Source organism: Phodopus roborovskii, unplaced genomic scaffold (genome assembly GCF_943737965.1).
Source record: "Phodopus roborovskii unplaced genomic scaffold, PHOROB, whole genome shotgun sequence".
Classification (NCBI taxonomy): Eukaryota; Metazoa; Chordata; class Mammalia; order Rodentia; family Cricetidae; genus Phodopus; species Phodopus roborovskii.
In genome coordinates, this window is record NW_026126480.1 from 29,100,081 (window position 1) to 29,127,861 (window position 27,781).

Below are 27,781 nucleotides of genomic sequence, written 5' to 3' on the forward strand. Positions count from 1 at the left end.
GTTGACTCAACAAAACTTATTGGGCACACTCAGTAAATAAGTTAATTCTTAACAGAAATATTAAAATAAAACAAAAAATAAAAATTAACCAAAGGACAACAATAGGCAAAATATCAAAGTTAAATAGAAGTCAAAATAATGGAGTTTCTCTTTTGCTTTAGACTCGAGGACAGCTTCTTAAATTTTTACTTTTACTTCAAAAAGATTGAAAATATTGTATGAAAGTTGTTTATCTTGTATGAAAGTTATTTATCTGGGCTTCTGAGTTCTGCCGTCCCCTCAAATGTCTTGTCAGCTTTACTGGGAGTCTGGTTGTGGAGGAGCTAGCGCGCGAGCGGAACTCAGCCAAGAAGAAAAGACTCCAGGACGCATGCGTGGGCGACACCCAGGCGGCTCCTTCCGGCGCGCGCCCCCGTGCCCACTGCGCGCCCCCGTCGTTCTTACCGGTCCGCGCCGCCAGGCGGTTGGTTAGAGCGTTGAGAGGCGAGGTGCCCGGGCGACGCGCGTCCCCTCGTGGCGGTGGCGGTGGCTGTTGTGGGGTCTGAGAGGTGTGTGTCGTGGACCTGTTCTGCCGCTGCCCTTAGACGCCCCAGGAATCCAACCTGGGCCCCTCCACACACACCCTTAGGGGCTTAGGAACAAATTTCACTGTGTATGTGTGTTGCCAGCCTAAAAGAGAGGAGTGACTGTTTAAAGAGAGTCTGGGCTGTGCATGCTCTGGACACAAGGCACATCCATCTCCAAGGAGAGTGAGATGGGACACTTCTAAAGGCAGAAGTCCCTTGTGCAGGGTTTTGAAACAGCTGGGGGCTGACGGGGTTTTTAGTTGCAGGTGTTGACTGCAGCACACAGAGGAGACTGTCAGGCAAGATGTTCTGGTGATTTCCTTAGCAAGGAGCAGTGAGTGGAGCAACTGTGCGTAAGTAATCCACCCATTCTGGAGGCTGAGGCAGGAGAATAGCAATTTTGAGGACAAACAGGGCTACATAGTGAGGCCCTGTCTCAAAAAACAAACAGAAGAAAAGGGCCTTCGGCATTCTTGGGAGAAGTTTTTGCCATAGGCACGTGTACCCTTTCCCCTTTGAACCTCTTGGCTCTTAGTTTGGCTGGTTTATGACTCTCCCTCCTCTCCCCTCCCCTCCTACTTCATCATCATCATCATCATCATTACTATTATTTTAGTCAGGGTCCTGCTGCCTGGCCTTGTACTCAATATGTACCTAAAGCTGTCCTCAAGTTCATGGCCATCCTCTTGCCTCAGCCTACCTAGTTGTGATTAACAGCATGCACCATCCACCTAGCATGACTCCATTTTGACAAGGACACTTTTCACAGTTGAGGGGCTAGAGGGAAGGATCTGGGACCCAGGGTCAGCTTTGTCTTAACTTGATTTGAGGCAAGTCACTTGATTTCTGTATCTCACCTATAATTGAAAAATTTTTTTATCACTACATGGTTTTGTTTATTTAAGATATAACAGTAACACAACATAAGCTTAACCATACTTTTGAGTGCCCTTTACCACACTCATGTCTTCACTAATTCCAGGATATTTTATCACTCCCAAAATAAATCCTGCACTTATTAAGCAGTCATTCTCCATTGCCTATTCCCTGCTGCCCCTGGCAACTGCTGTTCTTTTTTACTGTTTGAATTAATGGAGTCTAGACATTTCATATGAATGGAATCATGTATGTTTTGCTTAGCATACTGTTTTTAAGGTTCCTGCCTCTTTTAACAGGGGCCTTATATAGGCAAATGAGATTCTAGGGATAAAATTGGGGACTTCTGTTGAAATTGAACTTTTGAATTTTTGAGAATCAAGCTGCCAATCTGTTTTCCAGTATGGGCTGTCCTGTTCACCACCAGTGGGTAAAGGTTTCAGTTTCCTACCTTCTTGGCACACATTTTCTATTTTGTTTTTGATATAGAATGTATAGTGTATGGCATGGGAAGCAACAGCCTATTGAGCTTGTGATTTTCATTTTTCTGTGAGTAATAATGTGAGGATCTTTTAATGTAGATATTGGCTATCTGTAGAGTTTCTTTGTAGAAATGTCTAGAACTTGTTGCCCATTATTTAGTCGGGTTGTGTTTTGTTGTTGGGTTACTCTGTGTGTTCAGGGTATGATTTGGCAATGCTTCCTTCTCTTTGTCCCAGAGTGTATCATTGTGAAATGATGATTTGAGACTTCTGCTTATCCTAAGCATTTGCTTTTTCTACCACATCATGTCACTGACCATTTGGTGTACGGCACGAGATTCAAACCCAGTTTCACTCCTTTGCACTGGGATCATTAGTTAAGCACATTTGTTGAAAATCGTGCTCTTTTGTCAGGGAGTAAGCAAGCATGATGTCCGTCAGCCACAGCCCTGTGGGACTGTATCCCACTACATGTGCCCATGCTTTTCTCAGTTCTGTTCTGTTCTGTTCTGTTCTGATGATTGACATCCCAAAGAAATGAATGTTGATATTATCAGGTGTGGGACTTCTAACTTGATTCCTTCCCAAAATGGTTTGTGTATTCAGTAGTCCTTAGAATTCCATATGAACTTTAGGGCCAACCTGTTCAAAGCAGTTGAGTTTTGAGTGGAAGATCAACTTCAGGGTGTGGGGTGGAGGGGCATTTCTGTTGGTCTTTCAGTCTTCAAATACAGGGCACTTAGGCCTTAGCTTTCTTCTCTTTCCTTCCCTTCTTTCCTTTTTTTTTTAAAAGCCACATTTTATAATTTTTTATGTACAACTTTTATATTTCCTTAGCTTAATTTATTCTTAAGATTTTACTTCCTGATGTTCTTGTGAATGGAACTGATTTTTAAAGATTGTTCATTACTGGTGTATAGAAACAAAGACTTTTGTATGTTGGTCTTTCTTCCTTCAACTTGGCTGAGCTTATTAGCTTAATCTAAGACTTTCTTTTGTGGGTTCATTGGGGACTTTCTATATGGAATACTGTTGGTAACATTTCTGAAGGAAGGTTTATTGTTTTCCTGTACAATTTCAATGACTTTGATTTTGTTTTCCCCTCCTTTTTTTTGTCTCCTGTCTTCCTAGTCTTCTTTAACTTATTTTTTTCTCTGCCCAGTCATTCTACTTAGCACTTGTGTGCTTATGTTGAGTAGGAGGGGTACTGCAGACAGTCTTGTCTTATTTCTAGTCTGAGGAGGTTATTGTTTGGCCTTTCACTATTGATTATGGTGTGTCTGTCATGTTGAGGAACTACACTACTGTTCCTTATTGGTCAGGTGTTCATATCTGTTGCCTTTTCTGCTTCAGTTGAGGTGATCAGCAATGAGAGAGGAAGAGAGACATTCAGACATGGACTGAAGCCAGGCTCCTGAAAGCCTTCAGCTCTGAGTCCAGTTTGCATTTATTTTATACTCTAAAATCACAAGTATCTGTGGTCAAGTTGCTAAGTACAACATTCACTTTGGGGCTGTACCTTTTTTTTTTTTTTTAATATGATAAAATTTTTATTTAAATTTGAAACAAGCTTGTTTTACATATCAATCCCAGTTCCCTCCCCCTTCTCCCCTGCCCCACTCCCAACCACATCCAATTCCCTTTCTGCTCCCCAGGGAGGTTGAGGCCTTCCATGGGGGGAAATCTTCAAAGTCTATCATTTGGTTTAGAGCAGGGCCTAGGCCCTCCCCCCCATGTTTCTAGGCTGAGAGACTATCCCTCTATGTGGGCTCTCGTCCATTTGTACACTAGAGATAAATACTGATCCACTACCAGAGGCCCCATAGACTGCCCTGTCCTCCTAACTAACACCCACATTCAGGGGGTCTGGGTTGGTCCTATGCTGGTTTCCCAGCTATCAGTCTGGGGTCTGTGAGCTCCCCTTGTTCAGGTCAGCTGTTTCTGTTGGTTTCTCCAGCTTGGTCTTGACTCCTCCCTCTCTGCAACTGGATTTCAGGAGTTTGGCTCAGGGTTTAGCTGTGGGTGTGTGCTTCTGTTTCCATCAGCTACTGAATGAAGTCTCTAGGATGGCATATAAGGTAGTCAACAATTTCACTATCGGGGAAGGGCATTTAAGTTAGCTTTTCTACTATTGCTTAGATTGTAAGTTGGGCTCATCCTTGTAGATCTCTTGACATTTCCTTAGTGCCAGATTTCTCTTTAAACCTATAATGGCTCCCTCTATTATGGTATCTCTTTTCTTGTTCTCCTCTATACTTTCCCTGTCTCAGTCTTCCTGTTCCCTCATGCCCACCTCTCCCCTCCTCTTTCTCCTAACTCCCTCTCACCCCACCCCCATGCTGCCCATATGCTCAGGTGATCTTGTCCCTTTCCCCTTCTCTAGGGCTGGAACTTTTCAGTTGCTTTGGTTTCTGTCCAGGTTGTTCTGTCTAGGTAATAAGCAGTGCTTTCACTAAGTAAATCTAATAATTGGTATTTTCTACCTTATTCTACTTCAACGTGACCATATATTATTGGCCATATAGTGATGGACCTTCTTATATAGCATTACCCTGCATTACTGAGATAAATCCAACTGCCACTTGATAAAAGAAAAAAAATCCTTAAATATTTTTTTCTGGATTCAGCTAGCTAGTATTGTTAAGGATTTTGCACTTATACTCTTAAGTGATATTGGTCTGTAGTTGGCTTGTGATGTTTTGCTCTGGTTTTGAGTACAAGTAATGGAAGAGTTAGAAAGTGTGCCATCTCCCATTGTTTGGTGGAGAGATGGCATGTGTGCTTATATCTGTGTTTATACACATTGCTTTTGGCTCCTGGCTCAGAGATCTCCAAATGCTTTGAAACCCCTGATGACAGGAGTATCTTTTGTCATTCATAACTAGCTGCTGTAGTGATATTTTGTTTATGATCTAACAAATAAGTTTGCATGAAAATCAGAGTGCAAAGATAGCCACACTAGTTAGCCATAGAGGCCAGGCAGTGATGGTACCCACCTTTAATCCCAGAACTAAGAAACAGAGGCAGACAGATCTCTGGTTAGTTCAAGACCACCCAGAGCTGCACAAAATTGATCCAGTCTAAAAGGGAAACAGAACTCATACAAAGGTGATCTCAGCACCTGAGGTCCCATGCCTTTAATTCCAGAACTAGAGAGGAATATAGATGGGAGGAGACAAGAGCTCAGTTTAGTGGAGACAGGTGCAGTCTGGAGATGCAGAGGACAGGATCACTCTTTTGGTCTGAGTATTGGTAGAGGTGAGAATTCTAGTGGCTGACCACTTTGCTTTTCTGATCTTCAGCTTTAACCCCAATATCTGTCTCTGGGTTTTTATTATTTGTGCTACAAGTTGCTTTTGGATTTTCCATGAATTTGTCCTAACATGGAGACTCCAGACATCAGGCCTAGGTCACCTTAGGATGGGAGCTGGTTGCCAGAGGGGGGAAAAAAACCCAAAAAACTGTGAGGATCAGAGTTTTGGGGATGTTATCTCTAAGAGAGGAGGAGGCTGGAGCTTGATTGAATCACCAGGGACTGTTGACTTCATCTATCATGATTGCCTAATGAACCTGGATCAAGGCCTCAAGATCTAAGAGAGCCTCTGGGTGAATAGGTTGCTGTGCAGGGAGTCACCCTGGGCAGGAGATGGAAGCACTGTATTCCCATCATCTTGCTCTGCATGCCCTTTCACATGCTGTTCACCTGTACAAGTTCCTCAGTCTGTAAGCTGTTCTAGTGAAAGATGAAGCCAGAAGAAGGACTGTAGATGCCTTACCACTTGAAGGTTCCAAGGCAGAGGTCCTATTGTGCACCTGCATCTGGAGTAGGGCCTGAGTCTTAACCTAGGGAGCTAGCTTATGCTAGCACTGCATACTTAGTGCCAGAGTTGGACTTCATTGTAGGATACTCAGTTGGAATTTTTTCCTTGCTTGGAGAAATCAAACAAGAATCAGCATAAATTCTTTCCCACTCCAGATACTATCTGATCCTGTTTTTCCTGTGCTAGGACGTTGTTTATATTGTTCATTTGTTCTATTATAAAAGGTCTGTTCACATCTTCCACTTGTTCTTGAAATTTGTAGGTTATTGTATTTCTAGGATTTAATTTTATCTAGGTTGTCAAATCTATTGGGTTGTAATTGTTCGTAGTATTTTCTTACAATCACTTTTATTTCTAAAAGGTTGGTAATGTCTTCTTGTTGTATAACTGATGATATGACTACTCCAGTATGGTTAAGTGAAAGGTTTTATGTTATTGTAGATAGGAGGGGGAGAACAGCCAGAGGCATCTGGTAGAGTCCAAAGCAGAGAGAAAGAAGTCGACTGAACATGGATAGCAGACTGGAACTGAGCATAAGAAAAGCAGTAACAGAGCAGAGAGCTAGGGTGAGGGAGAGCACAGAACAGAGAGGGAAGCAGAGAGATGAAGACAAAGAGAACAAGGATAGCAAAAATAGCAGGTTATAAGGGGAGTGGGTAGTTTTTGGGAGGGAAGCCCATAAGATGGAGAAGTTAAGGGTAGGGGAGGAGATAAGAAGAGCTAGGTCCTTGTGATACTGAGGGAGTCTAGAGGCCAGCATGCATTTCTTATGCTAATAACCACCACAGTTCACCATTTGTCCTTTGAGTCAGTGTTAAGAGAAATGACTCATATTGGTAGAGGGGAACCTGCTTCACAGTTCCTGAGGAGCACTGGCTTTTGTCTGACTACCAAAAACTTGGGGAAATGGAGTTTCCTTTGGACCTGACACTCATTGCGTCCAGATTTTAATAATTTGAGGCATCTCCTTATCTTGATCACTCAAGAAAAATTTTATCACTTTTGCTGAGTTTCCTTTTTTTTTTCTTCTTGCATGTATATTTGTGTGGTGTGTGTACATGTGTAGTATGTATTTATGTAAGTGTGTTTGATTGCTTGTGGGCACATGTTTATATTTGCATGTGTGTTAAGGATTAAAGTTGATGTGGGTCTTCCTCAGTTGGTCTTTCACCTTATTCTTTGAGGCAGGGTCTCCCAATCAAACTCAGAGCTCACAGACATGACGGGTCTCATTAACCAGGATACTCTAGGAATCCTTGCCCTTCCCAGGTATTTTTCCATCTCCCATGGTTCCTACATTCTGATGCCATTTCTTTTTTTCTCCAAAGGGTTTCTTTTACTAATTCTTTCAGATCAAATCTACTAGCTTAGTTTTTCTTTTATCTGTGAATGTCTTTATTTCAGACCTTAACATCTGAAGGATTTCTTTGGAGAATATCCATTTCATGACTAAAAGTTTCATCCCCCAGCAATTAGAAATGTTAGCTAGATGTGGTACACACATGTAGCACTTGGGAATCAGAGGCAGGCAGTTCTGGGTTAGCCTGGGCTGCATAGCAAAACAAGCAGAAAACAAATTGGTGCACATTTATTATGTCCTCTGGTCTTTCTGATTTCTGCGTTGCTACTTTCTGAATCTTTGTTTCCTTAAAGCTGTTTTATTTTCTTCTGTTTTTTTCAAAGAGTTTCTCTTTATTACTATTTTTGAAGTCAAAATATAGTTGTATCATTCCCCCTTTCCTTTCTTTCCTCCAATCCTTCCCATGCCCCGCTCTACTCTCCCTGAAATTTTTGTTCTCTATTAAATTACACACACACACACACACACACACACAGAGAGAGAGAGAGAGAGAGAGAGAGAGAGAGAGAGAGAGAGAGAGAGAGAGAGAGAAAACATATTCAGTTTGTATAATAATGTTTCTTGTATGTATATGATTTCAAGACTGACAACTTGGTATTGAATAACCAATTGAGGACTTTCCCTGGGGAAGACTATTTCTCCTGATCTTAGTATTCTTTTAGTTACTTGTGGTCTAGAGTTAAGACCTTGTGAGCTTTCTTTGTCTAAGGTTGAGGCACAATGAGATGTCCCTCTCTGTGTCATCATGTCTGTTAGTGTCATCCTTGTTCAGGTCTAGTGTTCTATCTGTGTCTATATGTATATTTCTTTACATTTATCTTTGTTTAGTTTTCCTCAGATTCTTGTATTTGTATCTTCTCTGCCATTTGGCACTTCGTAATTGGATTATTTCATTTAGTATAAAATAGTCTTCAAGATCCATCCATTGACAAGTATTTGAACTTCCTGAGCAACTATTCTTACCAGCCTCGTGGTGCTGCACAATTACACTTATTACCCTGATTTATACTGCCAGGGCATAGGGGAGATGGTGAGTTGTAGTTTAAAAAGTCAGAGCTTAGATTCTTGAGGATGAAAATGTTATGAATGGTGGTGCTGGCTGTAGGACTATGTGATTGATACCCCTAAACCAAGTACTAAACAAAACAATCATACTGGTAATGTATGTTTTATCATAATTTAAAATATGATGAATATAGTCCTCAGTGTCCCCATAGTAGCAGTTGACCTCAAGGGCAGGGGAAAAGTCCTTGTAAGGTAAGTACTACCATTTTCTGACTTACAGACAATAAGTAGTCATGGGTTAATTATTTTGCTCACAATTATATGCATGCAGTGTGTTGAAGATTTGTGGTCTGAACTCAGATCTAGGTTAATAGTTACTATGCTATACTATTTATGGCTATGAGGAAAGGGGTATGCTATGAACTGACCATATGTTTGGTACAGATTATTGTGTGAGAAGGCACTAAGCAAGCAGGTGTTTAACAGTATAGTTTGTGAGGTATGTAGAAGCTTCCCAAATAGTGATTTTCTACACTTATATTTTATATCTTCTTTGTGAAAATGGATCCATAGTTTGCTCACATTTATATTGCTATTCTTCAATGTTTTAATGAGTTGACATAAAGGTATAGAAGAGCAGACAAGCACCCATTTCAAGGTTTGGTTTGGTTTTGTTTTTTCTTGTTTGTTTTTATAGTTATTTTTCTATTGATAAATGGAAGTGTGGAACAATAAAGCAATAAACCTTTTTCTTGATGCCATTTTGTATTTTACCAGGTGATCTTAATTGTGTTACATCTTTGTTTCTTAAGCATTGAAATCTCACCCTTTTCATAAAATGGATTCATTGCGCATGAAGCAATTTTCAATCCTCCTGTGGAAAAATTTCCTTTTGAAGGTAAGTGGAGGTATCCATGGGAGCTAGATGGGCAGCCTGTGAAGCCAGAGGAGGGACTGACATCTTCCTTACCACATTTGATGATAGTTTATTTTCTTGCTTTTGTTCCAAGGCTGGAGCTAGATAGCACTGCTTAGTCTGAAGAACACCCTAAGAATCAACAGAATCAGTAGAATAAAATGAACTTTATAGAAAAGACTGAGGAAGACATTTGGGGTAGCCATTGTCATTGGTAGAACAAAGCTGAATAATGTATGTCTGTGTTGTGTGTACATGCCCATACACAGGAGCACACACATGTATTCACTAACAAAGTCATCCTGTTTTATTTTTTGCAGAGGCGGAACGTAGTTGGCTTAGTGGTAGAGATTCTCTTGATATTTCTGTTGTTTGCATGGACTTTGACTATACGCAAAATTTCAAACAAGACATTTTCTCATGCTGCAATTTATAATCCTGTTCCCCTGACTTTACCTGAGTTCCTTAATAAAAACTTTGACTATGAATTGGCTTATGTGCCTTCTGAGAGTGATGCGGCAAGAAATATTACTGAGATGGTGAAAAAGGATTTAAATTTCAACTTTAAAGGTTAGAAATTAAAATACTTGAAGTACCTCTATGGAAATGTTTTAGTATGATTCAGTAACCTTCATAATTCATTCATTAGTCTCCAAATAGTTTGTTCATATGTCTTCATGACATAATTACTATTGAAATGTAATATTTGAAATCAGATGACTGAATTAATTTATAGTTCTAAAATTATGACTATTTTTTGTTTATGATTGTGCTTTGAAGAGTGTGTGTGTGTGTGTGTGCACACCTGTGCATGTGTGCATGTGACAGGTGTGGAGGTCAGAGCACATTTTGCAGACACTAGTTCTCCCCTTTCACAGATGCCATCACCAGGCTTCACACCAAGTGCTTTACCCAATGATTCATCTCACTAGCCCTGTGATTATGTATTCTGAGCTAAAAGTACATGATTTTGTGTCAAGTATTAGGATAAAGCAGATACTATTTTTGGTGCATAGATTTTGTTCACATCATTAATTTTATGAAAATATTTAAGAATGATATATGAGTGCATCTGAAAAGAAAAATACTGTAGAATCATAGCAGAAAAGACAACTCTTTGCCAAACATATTTCTGCTTATTAATTTTTTCTTCTTTGACACTAAGAACTTGACATCTGTGCCTCTATCTTGTCATGTGGCTTATGTCACTATGTGGATTTATTTTCATATATACTTTTAGAGCTGTGATCTATACAGAGTAGTGACAGCAAGGCAGTGGACTAGAAATCCTCTATTTATATTAAGTACAGTAATAATTTTGCAGCCACCTGTGGATAAAAGTGCCATCCAATTAGGATCTTGTAAGTCCAAGACCTGGGAGAGCCACCTTGAGGGGACAATGCCCAGGGCAGACTTACCTACTGTGTTTCTGCCTTCAGATCTAGAAATTTCTCATATCCTCATGGACTTGGTTATGTCCTCATCTGATAATCTTACTATCAGAACTGTCCACTGGGGATTTGGGATAAGGAGTACACACTGTGTCTCCAGTGATGGAGCTCCTGACCACAGGCCAAAAATGTCCCTGAGACACAGTTCTAGGCAATCACAGTGGTGATTAGAGGCCACCTTTGTAGACAGGGTAAGGACCCAGCTCAGGGACCTAGATAGAGGGATTTCTGTGGGAGTCACCTCTAACCACTGTGTTGGGCGGATGGTTTGGCTGTAGACTAAAAAGGACTCTGTTTGACTCATCACAGCTGTCAACTGAGAGCAGTCTCATATGTGGACCCAGGAAGGTACTGTCTGCGTCCCTGAGGTACACTTGCTCTATAGTTACACCAGACTCTGAAACCGATGTAAGGTTTGCCTTTGCAGTAGACTGAGATCAGCCCCGTTGGCACAAAGGAACACACAGGGAAAAGATGCCAGTGGGAGTCTGCAGACCTCAGTCTTTGCTATGGAATCTGAAGCAGCCCTGCAACTTGGCTTCAGGGCCCCACACCCATGGGCCAGGGAAGTCCAGAGCCTTCCCAGAGCAGTGGATGAATGAAGCCTGGATCTGTCTGAATGCCTAGTAACAGGAACATTTCCCACACAGATTTTTGAGCTTCTTTGTGGAAATTGATTAATGAATTCTGAAATTCGTGCAAAAATGTGACTCACTGTAAGCTAAAATAATATCGAGAAATATTGAAGTTGAACACACACATACACACACACACTCTCTCTTTCTCGGTACAAATGTAGATGTATATATCAATGTTATAGAATTGAGATTCTACAAATAGATACTAGCATAGTAAATTAATGTTTTGATATTATTTTGAAATGGAACCATGGAGAAAAATAATCTTGAGCTATTTGGAAACAGAATGTTCCACATACAATGGAATGTTGTTGACTCATTACTTGTTTGCTTGAATCTTATGTAAAAATAATTCAAATTGGGCCAATAAACTAAATATGAGAGCCAAACTATAAATACTTTAGAAGAAAAAAAGAATTGTCTTCATGAGTTTGGATATGGAAAAGGATTTTTAGGTATGACCGCCCCCAAATAAAACAAAGGAAAAATGAAAACCTAATAAAAATACTTTGCTTTCAACAAAATTGGAAATATTTTTCAAAAGAAGCTATCAAGAAATTGAAAGACAGCCTAAAGGTTGAGACAAAATATTTGCAGGCTATCAATATGAAGTGGGCTTGTAACAGAATTATAAAGCATTTTTAATGACTTAATCATGCAAAGACAAATATCCGATTTATAAAACAACAGAGGGTCTGAGTAGAAATTTTGCTGAAGACTGAAGATGAGATCTGAATGACAAAGGAGCACAGGGGAGGATGTTCGACATTGTTCATCACCAGGAAAATGTAATGGAAGATACAATGAGATGCCGTTCATAACTAGAACAAAAAGATAATAGTGAGGTTGATTAGTGTATGGAGCAACTGGGACCTTGCCACACCAGTGGGAAGGAAAATGTAGCTCTACTTTGGAAAATAGTGGTAGTTTCTCAGTAAACAAATTACCATGTGTGTCAGCAGGGTATACCTGAGGGGCAAGTCACTGGACTCTAATAAAAGGCAGTCACAGAGGAAAACAGCAGTCACTTAAAAGTTTAAACAAAGGGTGCAAGTTTTTCCTTATATAAAAAACAAAATTGTAATGAATATTTAAGATGATGAGTAAAATATTGATATAATTTTACAGAACTCTAGCTGTTTTGAGGAGTATGTGGTGGGATCCTCTTGGCCTTGATTTGCTTTCCTCTGGTTAATGTTTTGTTGTTGTTATCTCTGGAAGTCATATTCAGGGCTTTCTCGTGTGAGGTGAGCACCCCACAGCTGAGCAGAACCCCAATCTACTCTTACTGAACTCACTTTCCTTATGATTATTGGCTGTGAGGGTACTTGTTTGCTACAGCAAGCCTGTTGACATATTTTGTCCATTTTCTGTTGGGTTGACTTGTTCTCTCTTTCACTTACAGCCGTTACAGATGTTTGTTGGTTATATGCATTATGTATCTACACTGGATTCAGTCTGTGACCCGTCTGTTCACCAAATGCTATCTTGAAGAATAGTGATTTTTAAATGTCATTAAGCTCGATTTCTTTTTTTTTTTATTTTTGTTGTTCTGTCAATGCAATCTCCAGTCAATGCTCCCCCCCCCATGTGTGTGTGTGTGTGTGTGTGTGTGTGTGTGTGTGTGTGTGTGTGTGAACTGGAGATTGAACCTAGGACCTTGCATTGTATACTAGGCAAGTGTTCTATCACTTAATTATAATCACTACCCTTTTTTTTACTAATAAACTATTACTTAAAACTTACGTTTCCTCCAAAATCATGAATACATTATCTTATGAAAGAAGGTCTTTGTGTGTGTTGCTTTATACACTTATGTATGATATATTGGTAATTTAATTTTAGTCTATATATTTATTTTTCATTTGTTTTTCACACTCCAGGTATATATTAGATAGTCTGAGTGTCATTGATTAAATGGCACTGTTTGGAATTTTCACTGTTGTGACAGGGTTGTTTCATGGAGCCAAGAGGAATGAGCATTAGACCTTTCATGTTTATGTGGGCAACTTGGACTTTTCTCTCTACAGTTCGAGGCTTTTCTTCTGAAGAATCTTTTGAGAAATACATTAAGTATGAAAACAAGTCTTCATATGTTCTGGCTGCTATTGTGTTTGATCACATGTTCAAAACCAACAACGAACGCTTGCCACTTCAGGTGAGAAATCTAAACACCTGATCATTATGTTTTTAGCTTTGAGAGTTTTTTAAATGTGTGTGTGTGTGTGGGGGGGTGTAGTATGGAGCTGTTTATATGTACATGCTCATGTGTGCTCATGCATACATGTGTGCATGCTTACAGAGGTGAAGGGCTGACGTTAAGTGTCTTCCTCAATTGCTTCTGTACCTCAAATTTTGAGGCAGGGTCTCTCACTGAACCCAGAAACTTGCTAATTCAGGTGTACTGGGTTGCAAGCCATAGGGATCTTCTTGTCTCAATAGTCCCAGTACTGTGATCACAGGCACATGCCACCATGCCTAGCTTTTTATAGATTCTAGAGATATGAATTCATGTCCTCATGCTTGTGAACAAATACTTTACAGACTAAAATATCTCCCCAGCATCTCTAGTAGATTTTAAAATGTATTTTATATTTATTTAATTCCTTTTATGTATATGAATGTTTTGCCTGCATGTATATATATGCACAGCATGTGAACCTATTACCCCAAAAGGTCAGAAGAGTTACAGATCTCTCTCTCTCTCTCTCTCTCTCTCTCTCTCCCTCTCTCTCTCTCTCTCTCTCTCTCTCACACACACACACACACACACAGGGGGGGGCATTAACTTGAGATTGCATTGACAGAACAACAAAAATAAAAAAAATAAAGAAATCTGGCTTAATGACATTTAAAAACCACTATTCTTCAAGATAGCATTTGGTGAACAGACGGGTCTCAGACTGAATCCAATGTAGATACGTAATGCAAACACATCTGTAACATCAGACCCCTGGAATTAGAGTTATGGATGGTTGTGAGCCTCCCTGTGGGTACTGAGAACTGAACCCAGGTCCTCTACAAGAGCAACAAATTTTCTTAACCTCTGAGCCATCTTCCCAGGCTCTCTAGTAGATATGTTTTATGCTCATTCATAGGCAGAACAGTGGTGCGATTAGTAAAGTACAGTTATATTGATGACTATTATATACCTTTTTGCATCTTTGCAACTCAAAAGCAAAATGTCATGAAGATGAAAGAGAGAGGATTTATGGAATTCAGATAACTTCACATTTCAACTGTGGTTATAGCTTATGTGGCATATTAGTTATTCGTGTCATAATGATTCTGTCATTCTTTTGTTCCCAAAACAAAAATATTTAAATAGAAAACAAATCTTTTGTATCAGGGTTAATCTTTGTTTTTGAAGGCTTCACTGGTTTAACATGTTTGTCTTTGGCTCTCATTCTAGGTAAAATATAATTTGCGCTTCGGTCGTCTCTATAATGCTAATAATCCCTTAGAGCCATCCAGGGGCCAGGACAGAAAGGACTGGAACACATCGGTTCTCTTCCCACCTGTGCCTTCTCTAGGACCCCGGAACACTATGGAAAGCAATGGGGGACACCCTGGTTAGCAGATCCTTAACTTACATTATTATTTTTACTGTGTATGGCAGTCGTTAGGCATGGCTTCCTTTTTCCCCCCACGGCATGAGCAAGTTGATTTATTCATTCATTATGGTTTAAATTTAATTTTTCTTAACAAACATAAAATTTGATACATCAGAAATCTGTTACTATTTTCTTTATTTCTTGAATTAATTTTCTTGTATCTGTGCATTTATATAGTTTTAGTTGATAACTTTTGCTTCTCTTGACTCAATATATATGTATAGATGTATATATAGACATTTCTGTATATGTATATATAGACACATTGTCTATATACATGTCTGTATACACACATGTGTATATGTGTATGGAATATATATGTATATTTCATAAATGTGCATGTGTTGTATGTTTAAGTTTATGAATAGCTTTTTTAAAAATCTTGTCATGATGATAAATTTATTTTTTAGTAATATAAATTACCTTGAAGGAAGAAAAAAGTAATACCATTAGGAGCTGTGTATTAAATATCAGGTCCTGAGAATGATGGAAATTATTCAGCAGGAGACAAAAACTATGTGATTTTACTATTATAAGTAAAAGGTTAGAGTGAAATTCATCTCAACAAGAACATTGTTCAGAATGTATCAGCCTGAGCTGGGGAGATTTTCTTAGTAGGTAAAGTTGTGGTTTTGGTGCACAAGTATGAGTCTCCAAGTCTGATCCCATCGCCTGTGGAAAAGCTGGTACGGTGTACCCATGACCCCAGTACTGGATATGTGGAGATAGGGATGCCACTGAGGCTTGCTGGTCAGCAGTTCTAACCAAAGGCAGGAGCTGCAAATTGATTGAGAGACCCTTTATCAAAATAAGTGAGGTGGAGAAGGAGGAGGATTCCTGTTCAAGTCAGCCTCTGACTTCTGCAAAACTCATGCACGGATGCACTCGTGCACATGCACATCGTCCTGGCCACCCCACCCCATCCCTGAAAATAATGTATCAGCTTGACAAGTTGATGTGGCTATTAAAACAATCACAAACTGGCAAATAATGATCTGTGTATATAGAATTAAAACTATATTTACATGTCTACAAAAATTTAAACAGTTGTCACTTTAGAGTTGAAAGAATGTATGGTATCTTATTTTATCAAAAACAAAATATTTTTCTAGGTATAAGTTTAAAATGAGTCTAATCTCTTTTAAAATTAATATACTGCATCCTAAAGATATTATTTGGGAAGAAGAACATAATAGAAAATGGCATGATATTCGTGGATTAAAAGCATTTTCACCAAAAATGTAGACATGGTATAATAAAAATAGTTAGATGGACTATTTATCATTGTTTAGGTAGTATTTGACTATGTAGCCCAGGCTAGCCTTAAGCACAGATGTCCTCAAATTTGGGATGATCTTCCTTCCTGACCCTCTCAAGTGTTAGGGTTACAGGTATGTGCCACCACCGCAGTTTGAAAAGGTACTTTTTAAAAAGAGTTTATTTTATCCCCTTAAAAAAATTAAAAGCTTTTAAGGCAAGAAAAAAAAGAAAAAAAGAAACACCAACAAATTGTAAATGCAAATGGACATGTGTAGTAAGTTAATATTTTTAAATTGGTATGAAATTTGAAATTGCTTTTTTTTAAGTGGCCAAGTAGGAGTCATCTGGCCTGTTTGTTTGTTTTTGCTTAGATTCTTTTATATGTGTTAAACACTTTGGGCCATATTTTTAATCTGACAAAGATTAGGAGAAGCATCATAAGCTTCATGACAGCACCAAAGTTCTATTACACCAGTTATTAGGACTTTGATGTTAACCTGTTTTGTGCCTGTGACTACCTGAGCCTGAGCAATGTTTACCTGGCTTGCAAGACTGCTGGTTATTTAAGCAGCATGGCCACAACATTCCTTCCTGTTTCCTCTTCTCCCAGCTGCACAGAAATATAGTGGAGAAGCAGAAAGGGACTGTTTGAATGCTGAAGAGGCATGCATATGAACAAGGGGCCAAAGAGCAGTGAGGAGCCAGGCTTACTCATTTTATAATTGAGGCTTACAGGAACTGATTCGCACCCACTAGACCTGCCCACTCCATGAAACGAACAATATCTGTCCCAATGTCAGTCATGATCCAATCATCTGCTACATGGCTCCCACCTACAAAACCACACTGGGGCCCCAGTTTTCAGCAGATGAAGATCGTGAGGCAGCAGACCATATCCAAACAGCAGCTGCCATTTAGAGATGCTGAGAATGGTAGTGTATCAGAGAAGCAGAGCAGAATTGTCTACATGAAGTTTTGTTAGTTTTTTTTTGTTGTTGTTGTTGTTTTAAGTTTCTGACAAGCCTAGAACTTGCTATGTAGACCAAACTAGCCTTGAACTCACAGAGATCCACTTGCCTCAGCTTCCCAAGTGCTGGAATTACCATATCCAGTGTATCACCATATCCAGTCTTGCTCTATGAATTTTACAGGTGAATGTCAAGCATGATGTTTACTATTAACGATGTTTTAAAGAGTTCACTACAGTGTTGTTAACTATGGTACATTATTGTCTATCCGTCTCTTCATGTAGTCTGTGATACACACTTTTTGGTTACAATATCTTTATAAGTTTTAAAATCAATGCATGTAAAGACTCCAGCTTTGGTCTTCTTTCTGTAGGTTGTTTTGGTTATTTATTGTGTCATTGAGTTATTAGGTCTCTTTAGGCAAGACTTTTAAATGGTATTCATTCTCCAAAACCCCAACATAGGAGATAACCTTCTACTTACATGTGTTGCCTTTATCTTCCCAGTGTTCGTTAGTGCTAGATATGTAAGTTCTTCATCTCATTGGATGTTGATTTGTGTTGACTTTACTTTTCTTGCTTAGTGCTTCCTTCCTATGTCATATCTCAGTGTGTAGAACTATCTTAGTCAATTCCAAGGTAGGACAGCAAAATGCTGTGATTCTTCTAATAGAAAGTTGTTTCTCACAATTTTGGAAGCTAGGAAGTTTAAGCTTTTAGCACCAACAGACTAGATCTCTGGTGAGGGATCGCTGTGTGCTTCCCAAGTGGTAGCTTTTTGCTCCATCCCTTGGAGAGGAGGCTGGTTATTTCATCACATAGTAGAGAAAGAAGGCAAAAAGGATTAGGTTACTACCTTCCCATTTAAGAGCATTCCATGCACACAAGGGTGGAATGCTTATGATTCAGTCACTTCTGATGGGCTGTACTTCTTAAAAATATACCAAGTGTTAGATATCTGCATAGGAATTTTTGGAAGGACACAGGTAACGATGAAAAATAAAAGACTCAGAGACTGATATTGGGGTTCAAGCTTCAAGCTGAAGATCAGAGTGGCAAAGCAGCCTGCCACTAGTTTTTACCTCTACCTCAAACTAAAATGGCAATTCTAGTGCCACCAAACCTCAAACTGCAATCCCAGACTGCTCCTCTCCTCAATATGGCTGGAGAATCAATCTCAGAATGCCTTCCTATCCTCAGTATGGCTTAAAAATGAATGCCAGCTCTGAGACCCTGTTCCCGTCTTAAATACCTCTCATGAGTTCTTGGATTGAAGGTGCGTACCACCTCTGCCTGGCTATATGGCTTGCTAGTATGGCTGCTGGGATTAAAGGTATGGATCACCTTTGTCTGACCTCTATGGCTTGTGGCTGGCTTTGCTTTCTGAATCCTCAGGCAAGCTTAAATAAATCATAATTAATGCATCACTACAGATGCAGACATAAAAACAAGAGTTTTGTTTAATATTTTAAAATTATTTAGTTTGGCTGATGAAAATACTACATAAGGTTATGGCATGATTTCCAGGCAGTGTTTTACTTTTGAGAACAGCAGTAATATTTCATGGTAGTCATTATATGTGTCTAAAAATCACAATGGGTATTTGTGAAATTGCTTTGTTAAAAGTTTTTCATTATCTGAATTGCTACTGTCAACTCCCTGGCCATATGTTAATATGCTGAACTTGACAGTCTTTGTTTTTTGTTTGTTTGTTTGTTTAGGATATATCAGAGAAGGATTTCTTATTGTGCAGCATTCTTTAGATAAAGCCATCATGGTGTATCATAGTGGCAGAGCAGCTGAAGACATGTTTGCTAATGCCACCATTTATGCGAAGAGATTCCCATACCCTGCTTTCGCTCTTGACACTTTCTTGTGGACTTTCATGCCTATGTTTCCTTGGACAATTTTATTTACATTTACTCAAATGACACTTGTCATTATTGGGACCATTATGTTGGAAAAGGAAAAGAGATTAAAGGTACTTTCATTTTCTTTGTAATACTGTGGCCCAGTATGTGCAGAGGGCTGGGTGTTTTATGCACACTGTCAGTGCTAATGAATACCCTATGGAAATAACATGGAAACATGAACTGGCTGGAGTGTTCATGATGCCGTTGATCAATTTTCAGAGTTTTTGTTTTTTAAAAATAAAATATTGATTTGACTAAATGAAAGATAATATTAAGGAAAGAAGTCAATATTAATGTCACAAAATTGTTCATGGAATTAAATAAGCAACAAAGAAATAACCTTGAATTAGATAACTTAAAATATACTTTAATTGATATAGCCTGTGATCTTCTTTGAGATGATTTTCAGTATGAAATAAATCTAGACTGTGTTATCAACAGTTGTGGCTACAAGGTCGAAAGCTGTTAAAGCATTTACCTGTTCATTAATTTGTCTAATGCTTGTTTACTAATTATCTCCTTTGATCCAAGGACTCTGATGGCTTTCATGTTTAAAGTCTGGCTTTATCATTGACAAACTCTGTGATCATCCTCTGTTCCACTACATATAAATTGAAGACTATAACAGTTGCTTTTGTAGTTATTGGAGTACTTGAATGATATATTATTTTTAAAGTATCTAGAATGTCTATAATCATCCTACAACTGGTAGTTTAAAAAAGAGGAGACAAAATCTTTGCTTACACATTGTTCAAAGTCTCGTTACCAGCTGGGCATTAGAGAGGGAGGGTTAGTATCTAGAATGTATAAAGAACTCAAAAAATTAAAATCAAGGAAACAGCCTGACTTAAAAAAAAAAAAACAGAGCAGGAAACTAAATAGAATTCCCAAAAGATGAAATGCAAATGATTGACATTTAAAAAAATGTTTAATATCCTGAAATACCAGGGAAATTTAGTTGGGACTACTTTGAGAATTGACTACTTTGAGAATTCATCTTACCCTAGTTAGGAGAACACTTACTCATTACTGGTGGGAATGCAAACTGGTATTACCCTTATGGAAGTCAGTGTGAGGTTCCTCAAAATTCAGATCTATCACAAGAGCTCACTATACCACTCAAAGAACTCTATATCCAACTACAGAGATACTAGCTTATCCATTTTCATTGCTGCTTTATTCACAATATCCAGGGGGAAAATCATTTTTGAAGTTCAGAGAGATGGTTTTGTTTGTTCTGAGCAGTGGAAAATAATATGGTTCAATAGGTAGACACTACCAGAGGAAGGGGTTTGAAACCAGCCAAGTAGTATACCTATCATTATTGTGGAGAGAGGTGTGGAGGACTGGCTGACTTGAAGGGAAAGCATAAGAGAATAAGTACTGTAGGGTTTGTACATATCACCATTACACGTTCTTTTCTGTTTCTTTTTAATCACTTAAAATGCAAAAAACATTCTTAGGTCTCAGGATACACAGAAGAGACATATGAGATGGATTGGTCCATGGCTCATTATCTGTTGATAAATCTTGGCCATTAAGGTAATGTTAAAGATAAGAAGGTAATTTTAAGGTAATTCTGAAAGCCCATGGAAAAGGCAGGGAAGACTGTGCTAAGTTGAGTTAGTGTAGCCCTGGCTGTCCTGGAACTCCCTGTGTAGACAAGGCTGGCTCAAACTTGCATCTGCCTTTCAAGTGCTGAGAACAAAGGTGTGTGCCACTATGCCCAGCTTAATCTTATCTTTTTAATATTTATTTTTAAAGGTGTTTCATAGGACTATAACTTGCTAAGTCTTAGAAGAAAAAAAATAAATTCTGCACCCAGAATTCTGAGTAGAAATTACACTACTCATTAGGTCATTTGACTATTGTGAGGCATGGTTTATTTGTCTGTAAATAAGGATGTAATATTCAAGCCTTGTAGGGTAAGATGTGTAAAGGCATTTTGAAATGTGTTTCTCATGACACTTGGCTTATGTTGATTTTCCTTCAGGAATACCAGCTCCTGGTGGGACTCAGTAATGCTATGCTCTGGATTTCATATTTCGTCACCTTCTTATTGATGTATTTCATTATCATCTGTTTGCTGTGTGGGATTTTGTTTCTCAAGGCAAGTATCCATTTACATGCAGCATACCACAGCTTAAAGAGGGATGAGAAGTTGAGATATGGGCAAAGTGTGTTAGCTTTCAGAAGAAGAGGAAGTGTGTCTTGCACTGACTTCACTGTGGAAATTGAAAAGGTATAGTTGATTATAAGGTGAAAAAGAGACCTAGGTGAATTGCCCTTCTGTAGGCAGGCAATCACATCAATGACTCACTTCACTGGGGCCAGTGTTCAGTATTTTCCTTTACTTCCATGCCCCTTTCCCTCATACTTCACATGTGATTAAACTAGCTCCCTAATTATTTTATCAGATTACACATGAGAGAGTCTTTCAACACAGTGACCCACTATTCATTGCCTTCTATTTCCTGTGTTTTGCCATCTCCTCGGTGTTACTTGGCTTCATGATCAGCACACTCTTTGATAAAGGTGAGTCGAAGGCAGTTTCTGTGAAGCATCCGGTGAGTTGACTGAGAGGGAATCTTGTATGGAAGCTCCCTTAATTTTAGATGCCACTGGATCAGTTTCAGGAAAAGGTCTTCTCATACTATTCATTTAAGTAAAAATCTCTATGGGGCACCTTCTGTGCACTAGGCACAATGCAAGATGCCAGTAATTTGAGGGGTAGGCAAAAGAGTCCTCCTCTTTGGAAAGCTTTGATCCCAGCTGCTGCAGCTTATGTCAACTGACTGTCTTTTCCTTCTTCCTTTCCAGCTTCTCTGGCCACTTCTATTGCAGGTTTCCTCCACGTTCTCACGTTTTTTCCTTACCTAATCATATTTTCGATGTACAGTCAGATAAGTCTCGGTGGGAAGCTGGCTCTCAGTCTCATCACAAACACAGCACTAGCTTTTGGGGCTGACTTGATATGCAAGATGGAAATGAAAGGTGAATCTTCCCTTTGTGACAGCAACTTCATTAATTTGTAACCCAGAAGGAAAGGACAGAACATACAGGATTGGGGGTGTTCAAGTGTTCCCACAAATGGGCTTTATCATAAAACATTGTGTGTGTTATATATGAAGATACTGGGGACACATATTTACATGTACATGAGAATTAAAAATTATATAAGCAGTATTACAAGGAATATATTAGGTATTTATATTTGCATGCATATGTATGCCCATGTCTTCTTACCTATGTCTCTTCTAAGGGATAATTTTTGTCACCCCAGGCAACTGAAGCCTGTCACACAGTTTTTCTCCACTGACATGATTTTAGCTTTTCTATAGATGAATTTTTACAGCTGAGAAAAATTCAAGTAGGATCGTAGTGTATAAAATAATATGCATAAGAGTTTAGCTTTATGTAGAATGATGGTAAGCAGCATTGTGTTTTCATTCCTTGTTATTGTCAGTACGATTGGCTGTGTGTTCTAATCTTGCATCTTATAACTGGAGAAGTTTCTGTGATTCTTGTTGTGGTATCTTTGTTTACTTTTGTATATTAGCATAATACTGACCATATAATATTGACACAGGAATTATTTCATTCTTTATCTGTTTTCTTTTTTTTTTTTTTTTGAGTCTAGGAAAGACTGGTGTTAATTAGCCTTTAAATATTTGGTAAGATATATCAAATATTTACATATTTGGTATATGTATATGGTATACATATATGGTAATGTATATTTACATATACATGCAGTCTTAGATGTTTCTTTGTTAAACTTTTTGTTGTTCTTGCTCTTTACAGATACAAACTCTCTTAGTTATGCTTCCATTGCTGTGATAAATCATCACGGCCAAGATTACTTACAAAAGATATCATTTAATTTAGGGCCCTTGTTGGCCTAGCAAAAGCATGATGGTAGTATCATCTGAAAGCTCACACCATAAAACTGCAAGCAGAGGGCAGAGAGCACACTGAGGATGATGAGAGGCCTTGTAAGCCTCAAGGCCCAGCCCTGTGACACACTTCCTCCAGCAAGGCCACATCCCCTAACCCTCCCCAATCAATTTCACCAAATGGGAACCAAGCATTCAGACATATGAGTCCCTGGGGCCATTCTCATTCAGACTACCATACCATCTATTTGCAGATCTGTTCAACTTTTCTGTTTTTGTTTTAATTTCTAATATATATTAATTATATAAATCAATAGGATTGTGGTATTTCTATACTTTCATGTATCATGATTTGATGGGCATTGATTTCCTATCCTATCTCAATTCTTCTTATTGCATAGTTCTTGCTACCTAGTAACTCTTTTTACTGGTTATCTTTTTAAAAATTATTCCATCATATCACAAAATATAATACTTTCACATTTGTGTCTAGCTTATTTTACTTAACAAGACAACTTCTCGCTCTTCCCAATTTAGTGCAAATGAAAATTTCATTTATTATTTATAAATAATAATCTGTTTATGTATACCATGTGTTCTTTATTCCTTTGTCTTGTGACAGATATCTAAACTTATTTCATATTTTATATATTGTGGATAGCTCATCTACAAACATGGGTGTGCAGCCATTACATTGATTTCATTGTGTATGCATACCTCTGAGTGAGATTGCTGCTAGTTCTTATGTATTTCCTTCATTCCTCATTCCCTCCCATCTTCCAGTGTTTCCTACAAGAAATCACTTCTACTCTAGTCAGTTTATCTCTGTGTGTTACTTGGTGCTTCTCTCCTGTATTCTTTCTTTCTTCTGGATTTTTAAAGATTTAAATATAAAACATTTCAGAGAGGTTATTCTGGGGTAAGGTAATTTATTTTTGATGTTCCAAGTGCTTTCTGTACCTCAGTGTCCATGTTTTAACCAACATTTGGATGCTTTGGGGGTATTATTTCATTGACTAGGTTTTGTGTATCCTCTCCCTTGTAAATGCTGATTAAACAGATATTTGATCATTTGATGATGACTCAGAGATCTTGTGTTTTGTTTTCATTGTTTCTTCTTTTATTTTTCTAGAACATAATATTTCAAGGTCTGGTACTCTTTCCTTTAATTTATTTCTCTGTTGAGGCTTTTACATTTGGTTTACAGAGCTTCTAATTTTAGAGATTTCTCTTTGATTCTTTTTCAAAATCTGAGTATTTACTAAATTTCTCATTTGTACACTTATCTTCCTTTATTCATTTAACTGTTTATCTGTATTTATTAGCCTCTTTTAAAATCATTCTGTTGAATTCTTTATCTGGCATATCACACTTTGATATCTTTGGAACCTGTTACTAGTTGTTCATTTTAAGGGGTCTACTGTTTCCTATTTTCATTTTTCTTGTGTTCATCAATACAGCTTTTACTTTTACCCAGTAGTAACTTCCAATCCCCAACATGCTAGCCTGGAAAACAGAAGTTGAACCTTATTTCTTCTTATTGATGAATATAAGTGTATATGTATTCTTGTTTGTTGTCATGAAGATTTGTCTTAGAGAATTGGGGTACTGCTCCCTTACAACACAGGTATTTGCTTTAATGATTCTATGATTTTTCATTTCCTATTCATCCTGAGCTACCTAAAAGTAAGGGCACCACCAAATAACAAATAGACAGCATGTATCTCCAGAATATAAATGACATTTCTTCCTTATTTAATTTCAAAGTAACTGTATATAGTGGGGGTCTCTACAAATACCATGGCTAGCAGAGTATTGATATATGTCAGAGGCAAGTTGGGAGTCTGGTTCAATATGACTCAGTAGCGAGTGTTGGTTCAAATTTGAAAAGTCTGACCCTGGCTAGTTTATTTTAGGCATATTTAAGCATAGTAAATTTGGAATAAAATTTCCTGATGATAGTTAACTCAATTCCATGTTCACAAAAAATGGGTAAGATATGACTACATCAAAAGTACAAGTGACATCTTTCATATCCCAAGATAGGTCCTGTAGATTAACTGAGAATGCAGGCTCAAGATAAACATTGCTCATAAGGGTCTCTGGGAGGGTAGTGCCATAGGTTGATTGATATAAACAGGCTCAAAATAATGGTCTGAGGGTGACACTGGCCTGGCCATAGAGATAGCATACAAAGGACCATACTATTAACCATATCCATTCCCAGCATTCTGGGAGTAAAACAGGTTATATGTCTGTTCCTTTGAAGAGTCAAGACAGAATGTTTAACATTTCTGGTTTTCCTTGTGTGCCTATGTGCCTCATACATGTTTGCTTCAGCCATTGTTAGACATCTGAAGTAACTGTCTTCCATTTTTTTTTTCAGGGCATGGTGCTCAGTGGTACAACTTTGCTACAAAAATAAGTGTCGATGATGACTTAACTTTGGCTCATATAATAGGAATGTTTTTATTTAGTGCTTTTCTCTATGGCCTTGTGGCCTGGTATATAGATGCTGTCTTTCCAGGAAAGTATGGTGTGCCCAAGCCCTGGAACTTTTTCCTGCAGGTGAGTACAGCTGCACAAGTTGTTTAGAACCCCTAGTTTGCAAAGGATTAAGTCTTCCTGTTCCAGTGACAAATAACTGAGAGGGACAAGTTAAAGGAACAAAGGTTCATTTAAACTTCAGTCCACAATTCCATAGCCATGTCACTTTGAGTTGAGGTGAGTCAGAAAGTGTTTGTGTGAAGGTATGACAGAACAAAGCCTCCTATCTCCGAGATATCAGGAAACAGAGCCTGGATGTCTTTGCTGGTGGGATCTACCCTCTTCACCTTTATTCCCTCCGTGCCTGGGTTACTGGGCGTTGCTACCCACAGTCAATGTTGTTCCCTTTCCTTAGTAATTCCTCTCTGGAAAAACCCTCAGGGACACACTCAGAAATGTGTTTTACTGAGTACCTAGGCAAATCTCAAGGCAATTAAATGGAAAATGAAGATTAGCCACCACAATTCCTCATTCTTATTGCATTATAATATCATTGTTTGCTATATTTACCGATGGAATGAAATAATTTTCCGCAAAGAAATCCCATCTGAATGAATACATGGTAATGTCTGTAGATCCTGGGTGGGAGAGGATAAATTATGTCCATGACTATTTTTAATTTTAATGATATAATGACTGCATATTTATGGAAACTGGTATACAATTTTTATATACACATATGATGAGTAGTTGATTAAAACAGGTTAATTACTATTTGCATTTGCTTAAAAATTTGTCACTTCTTTGAGAAACTTTGAATTCCTCTCTTTTAGTCCCTTAGCAGATGCATTAATAGAGTATTGTAAATTGTAGCCACCCTACCATGCTTGTGGGTCATAGTCCCTCTAGCTAAGTTTATTTTTCCCTTTATTTCCTACATTTCCTAGCCTATAGTTACTGTATACTATTCTTTATTTCTAAGAAATCAGCTTTTTATAAGCTTCCACACATGCAATGGGAATATATATATTCTTGTGTGGGGGGTTATTTTGCTTAACATTATTTCCTCCAGGTATGCATGCCAAGATAAGCAAATGGCACAGTCTTATACATCAAATCTGTGCTTTGGCTACTGGGAATGGTGTTACGGTAAACAACATCTATTGGGTAGATGCCCAGTCATGGGGTTGCTGTTTCTATCTTTGTTCTTCTGAGGAACTTCTGTGCTGTTTTACATAATGGATGTACTAATTAAGATTCCCACTGGTAGTATGTGAGAACCCTTTCTCTCCACAATCAGCAGCATTTGTTATGTTTGTGTTTATGCTAATAGTCATGTCATAGTGTGTGATAATATATCCTTGTGATGTTGATTTGTAGCTCCTGTAGTGATGTTGAATAATTTTTACCTAATGGTCCTTTGTATGTCTTTTGAGAAATACCTATTTATATAATTTGCCATTTTGAAATTGCATTACACTTGTTTTTCTCACTATTGAGAAGTTTCCATTGCCTCATATTCTGAAAACACTTTTTTTAATTTATTTTATATAACAAAGTCCATTTAAATGAAAACAAACATTTATAGACAATATTTGGGAATTTGGGCGTTGTTCTTTCCAAACTACTTCCTGCTGGTAAGGGGTGCTGTCATGGGGGATTCGAAGAAGATTCAGAAATCCTGGCTGTAGTCTGTAAGGCTGCTTTGTCTAGCTGTTTTGAATGTAGGATCACCTCGTACTCTGTTTCAGGCGGTTTGGCTTGATCAAACCACATTAGTCTGGAAGGAATCCACATCTTTTCATTTTCTGTGGAAACAAAAATAGAAATCCTTTTCCCCAGTAACTTGTCCTTGAACTTAAATTTTGGAGTCAAAGCATTTTTTTTTTTTAATTTATTATTTTACATGTCGATCCCAGTTCCCTCTCCCTTCCTCCCTCCTTCCTTCTCTCCCTTCCTCCCTCCCTCCTTCCCTCCCTTTTACCCTCTCTGCCCTCTCACATGCACTCTAAACACTCTCCCCTCCCATCCCCCCACCCCAATTTCATATGTAGGGGAATGCCATCCAGTTGAGGTCATGTAGATCTGACAGGTCATGTGAAGTAGGGACTAGGGCTCTCCTGTCTCTAGATTAAGGCAGTTATCCCTCCGTGGGGGATGTGTTCACAAAGTCCTTTTGTGCACCAGGGATACATCCTGGCTCCACTGTCTGAGGTCCCTTAAACTGCTCAGTCCTTCTGGCTGAGACCCATATTCAGGGGGGCCTGAGTCAGTCCCATGCTGGCTTCCCAGCTATCAGTCTAGTGGCCATTAGCTCCTCCTTGTTCAGGTAAGCTGTCTGTATGTGTTTGAAAACACTTCTTTTGGACAACTGCTTTACAAATATTTTCTCTCATTTCACAAGTAAGCTTTGCTGTGTTGATCATTACTCCTGCTTGCAGATGATTTTTGGCTTGATTTGATTCTATTGGGCTGATTTTGCTTGTGTTGTTGTGCTGTGGGGATCTTAGCATAAAAAATCATTGCTTA

The 27,781-nt window shown here is 38.4% G+C and overlaps 1 protein-coding gene across 1 annotated transcript in view; it reads left to right on the top strand.

The window, feature by feature from the left end:
* The first annotated feature begins 414 nt into the window (after nucleotides 1–414).
* LOC127228264 (phospholipid-transporting ATPase ABCA3) overlaps nucleotides 415–27,781 on the top strand; it is a 103,122-nt gene continuing 75,755 nt past the window's right edge. Inside the window, exons 1-10 of the mRNA XM_051192826.1 lie at nucleotides 415–548; nucleotides 8,923–9,008; nucleotides 9,347–9,596; nucleotides 13,146–13,273; nucleotides 14,528–14,687; nucleotides 18,678–18,937; nucleotides 20,863–20,979; nucleotides 21,287–21,404; nucleotides 21,690–21,863; nucleotides 25,152–25,333. Coding sequence (XP_051048783.1) covers nucleotides 8,949–9,008; nucleotides 9,347–9,596; nucleotides 13,146–13,273; nucleotides 14,528–14,687; nucleotides 18,678–18,937; nucleotides 20,863–20,979; nucleotides 21,287–21,404; nucleotides 21,690–21,863; nucleotides 25,152–25,333 — 1,449 coding nt within the window. The 5' untranslated portion in view covers nucleotides 415–548; nucleotides 8,923–8,948. The remainder of the gene's footprint in view (nucleotides 549–8,922; nucleotides 9,009–9,346; nucleotides 9,597–13,145; nucleotides 13,274–14,527; nucleotides 14,688–18,677; nucleotides 18,938–20,862; nucleotides 20,980–21,286; nucleotides 21,405–21,689; nucleotides 21,864–25,151; nucleotides 25,334–27,781) is intronic.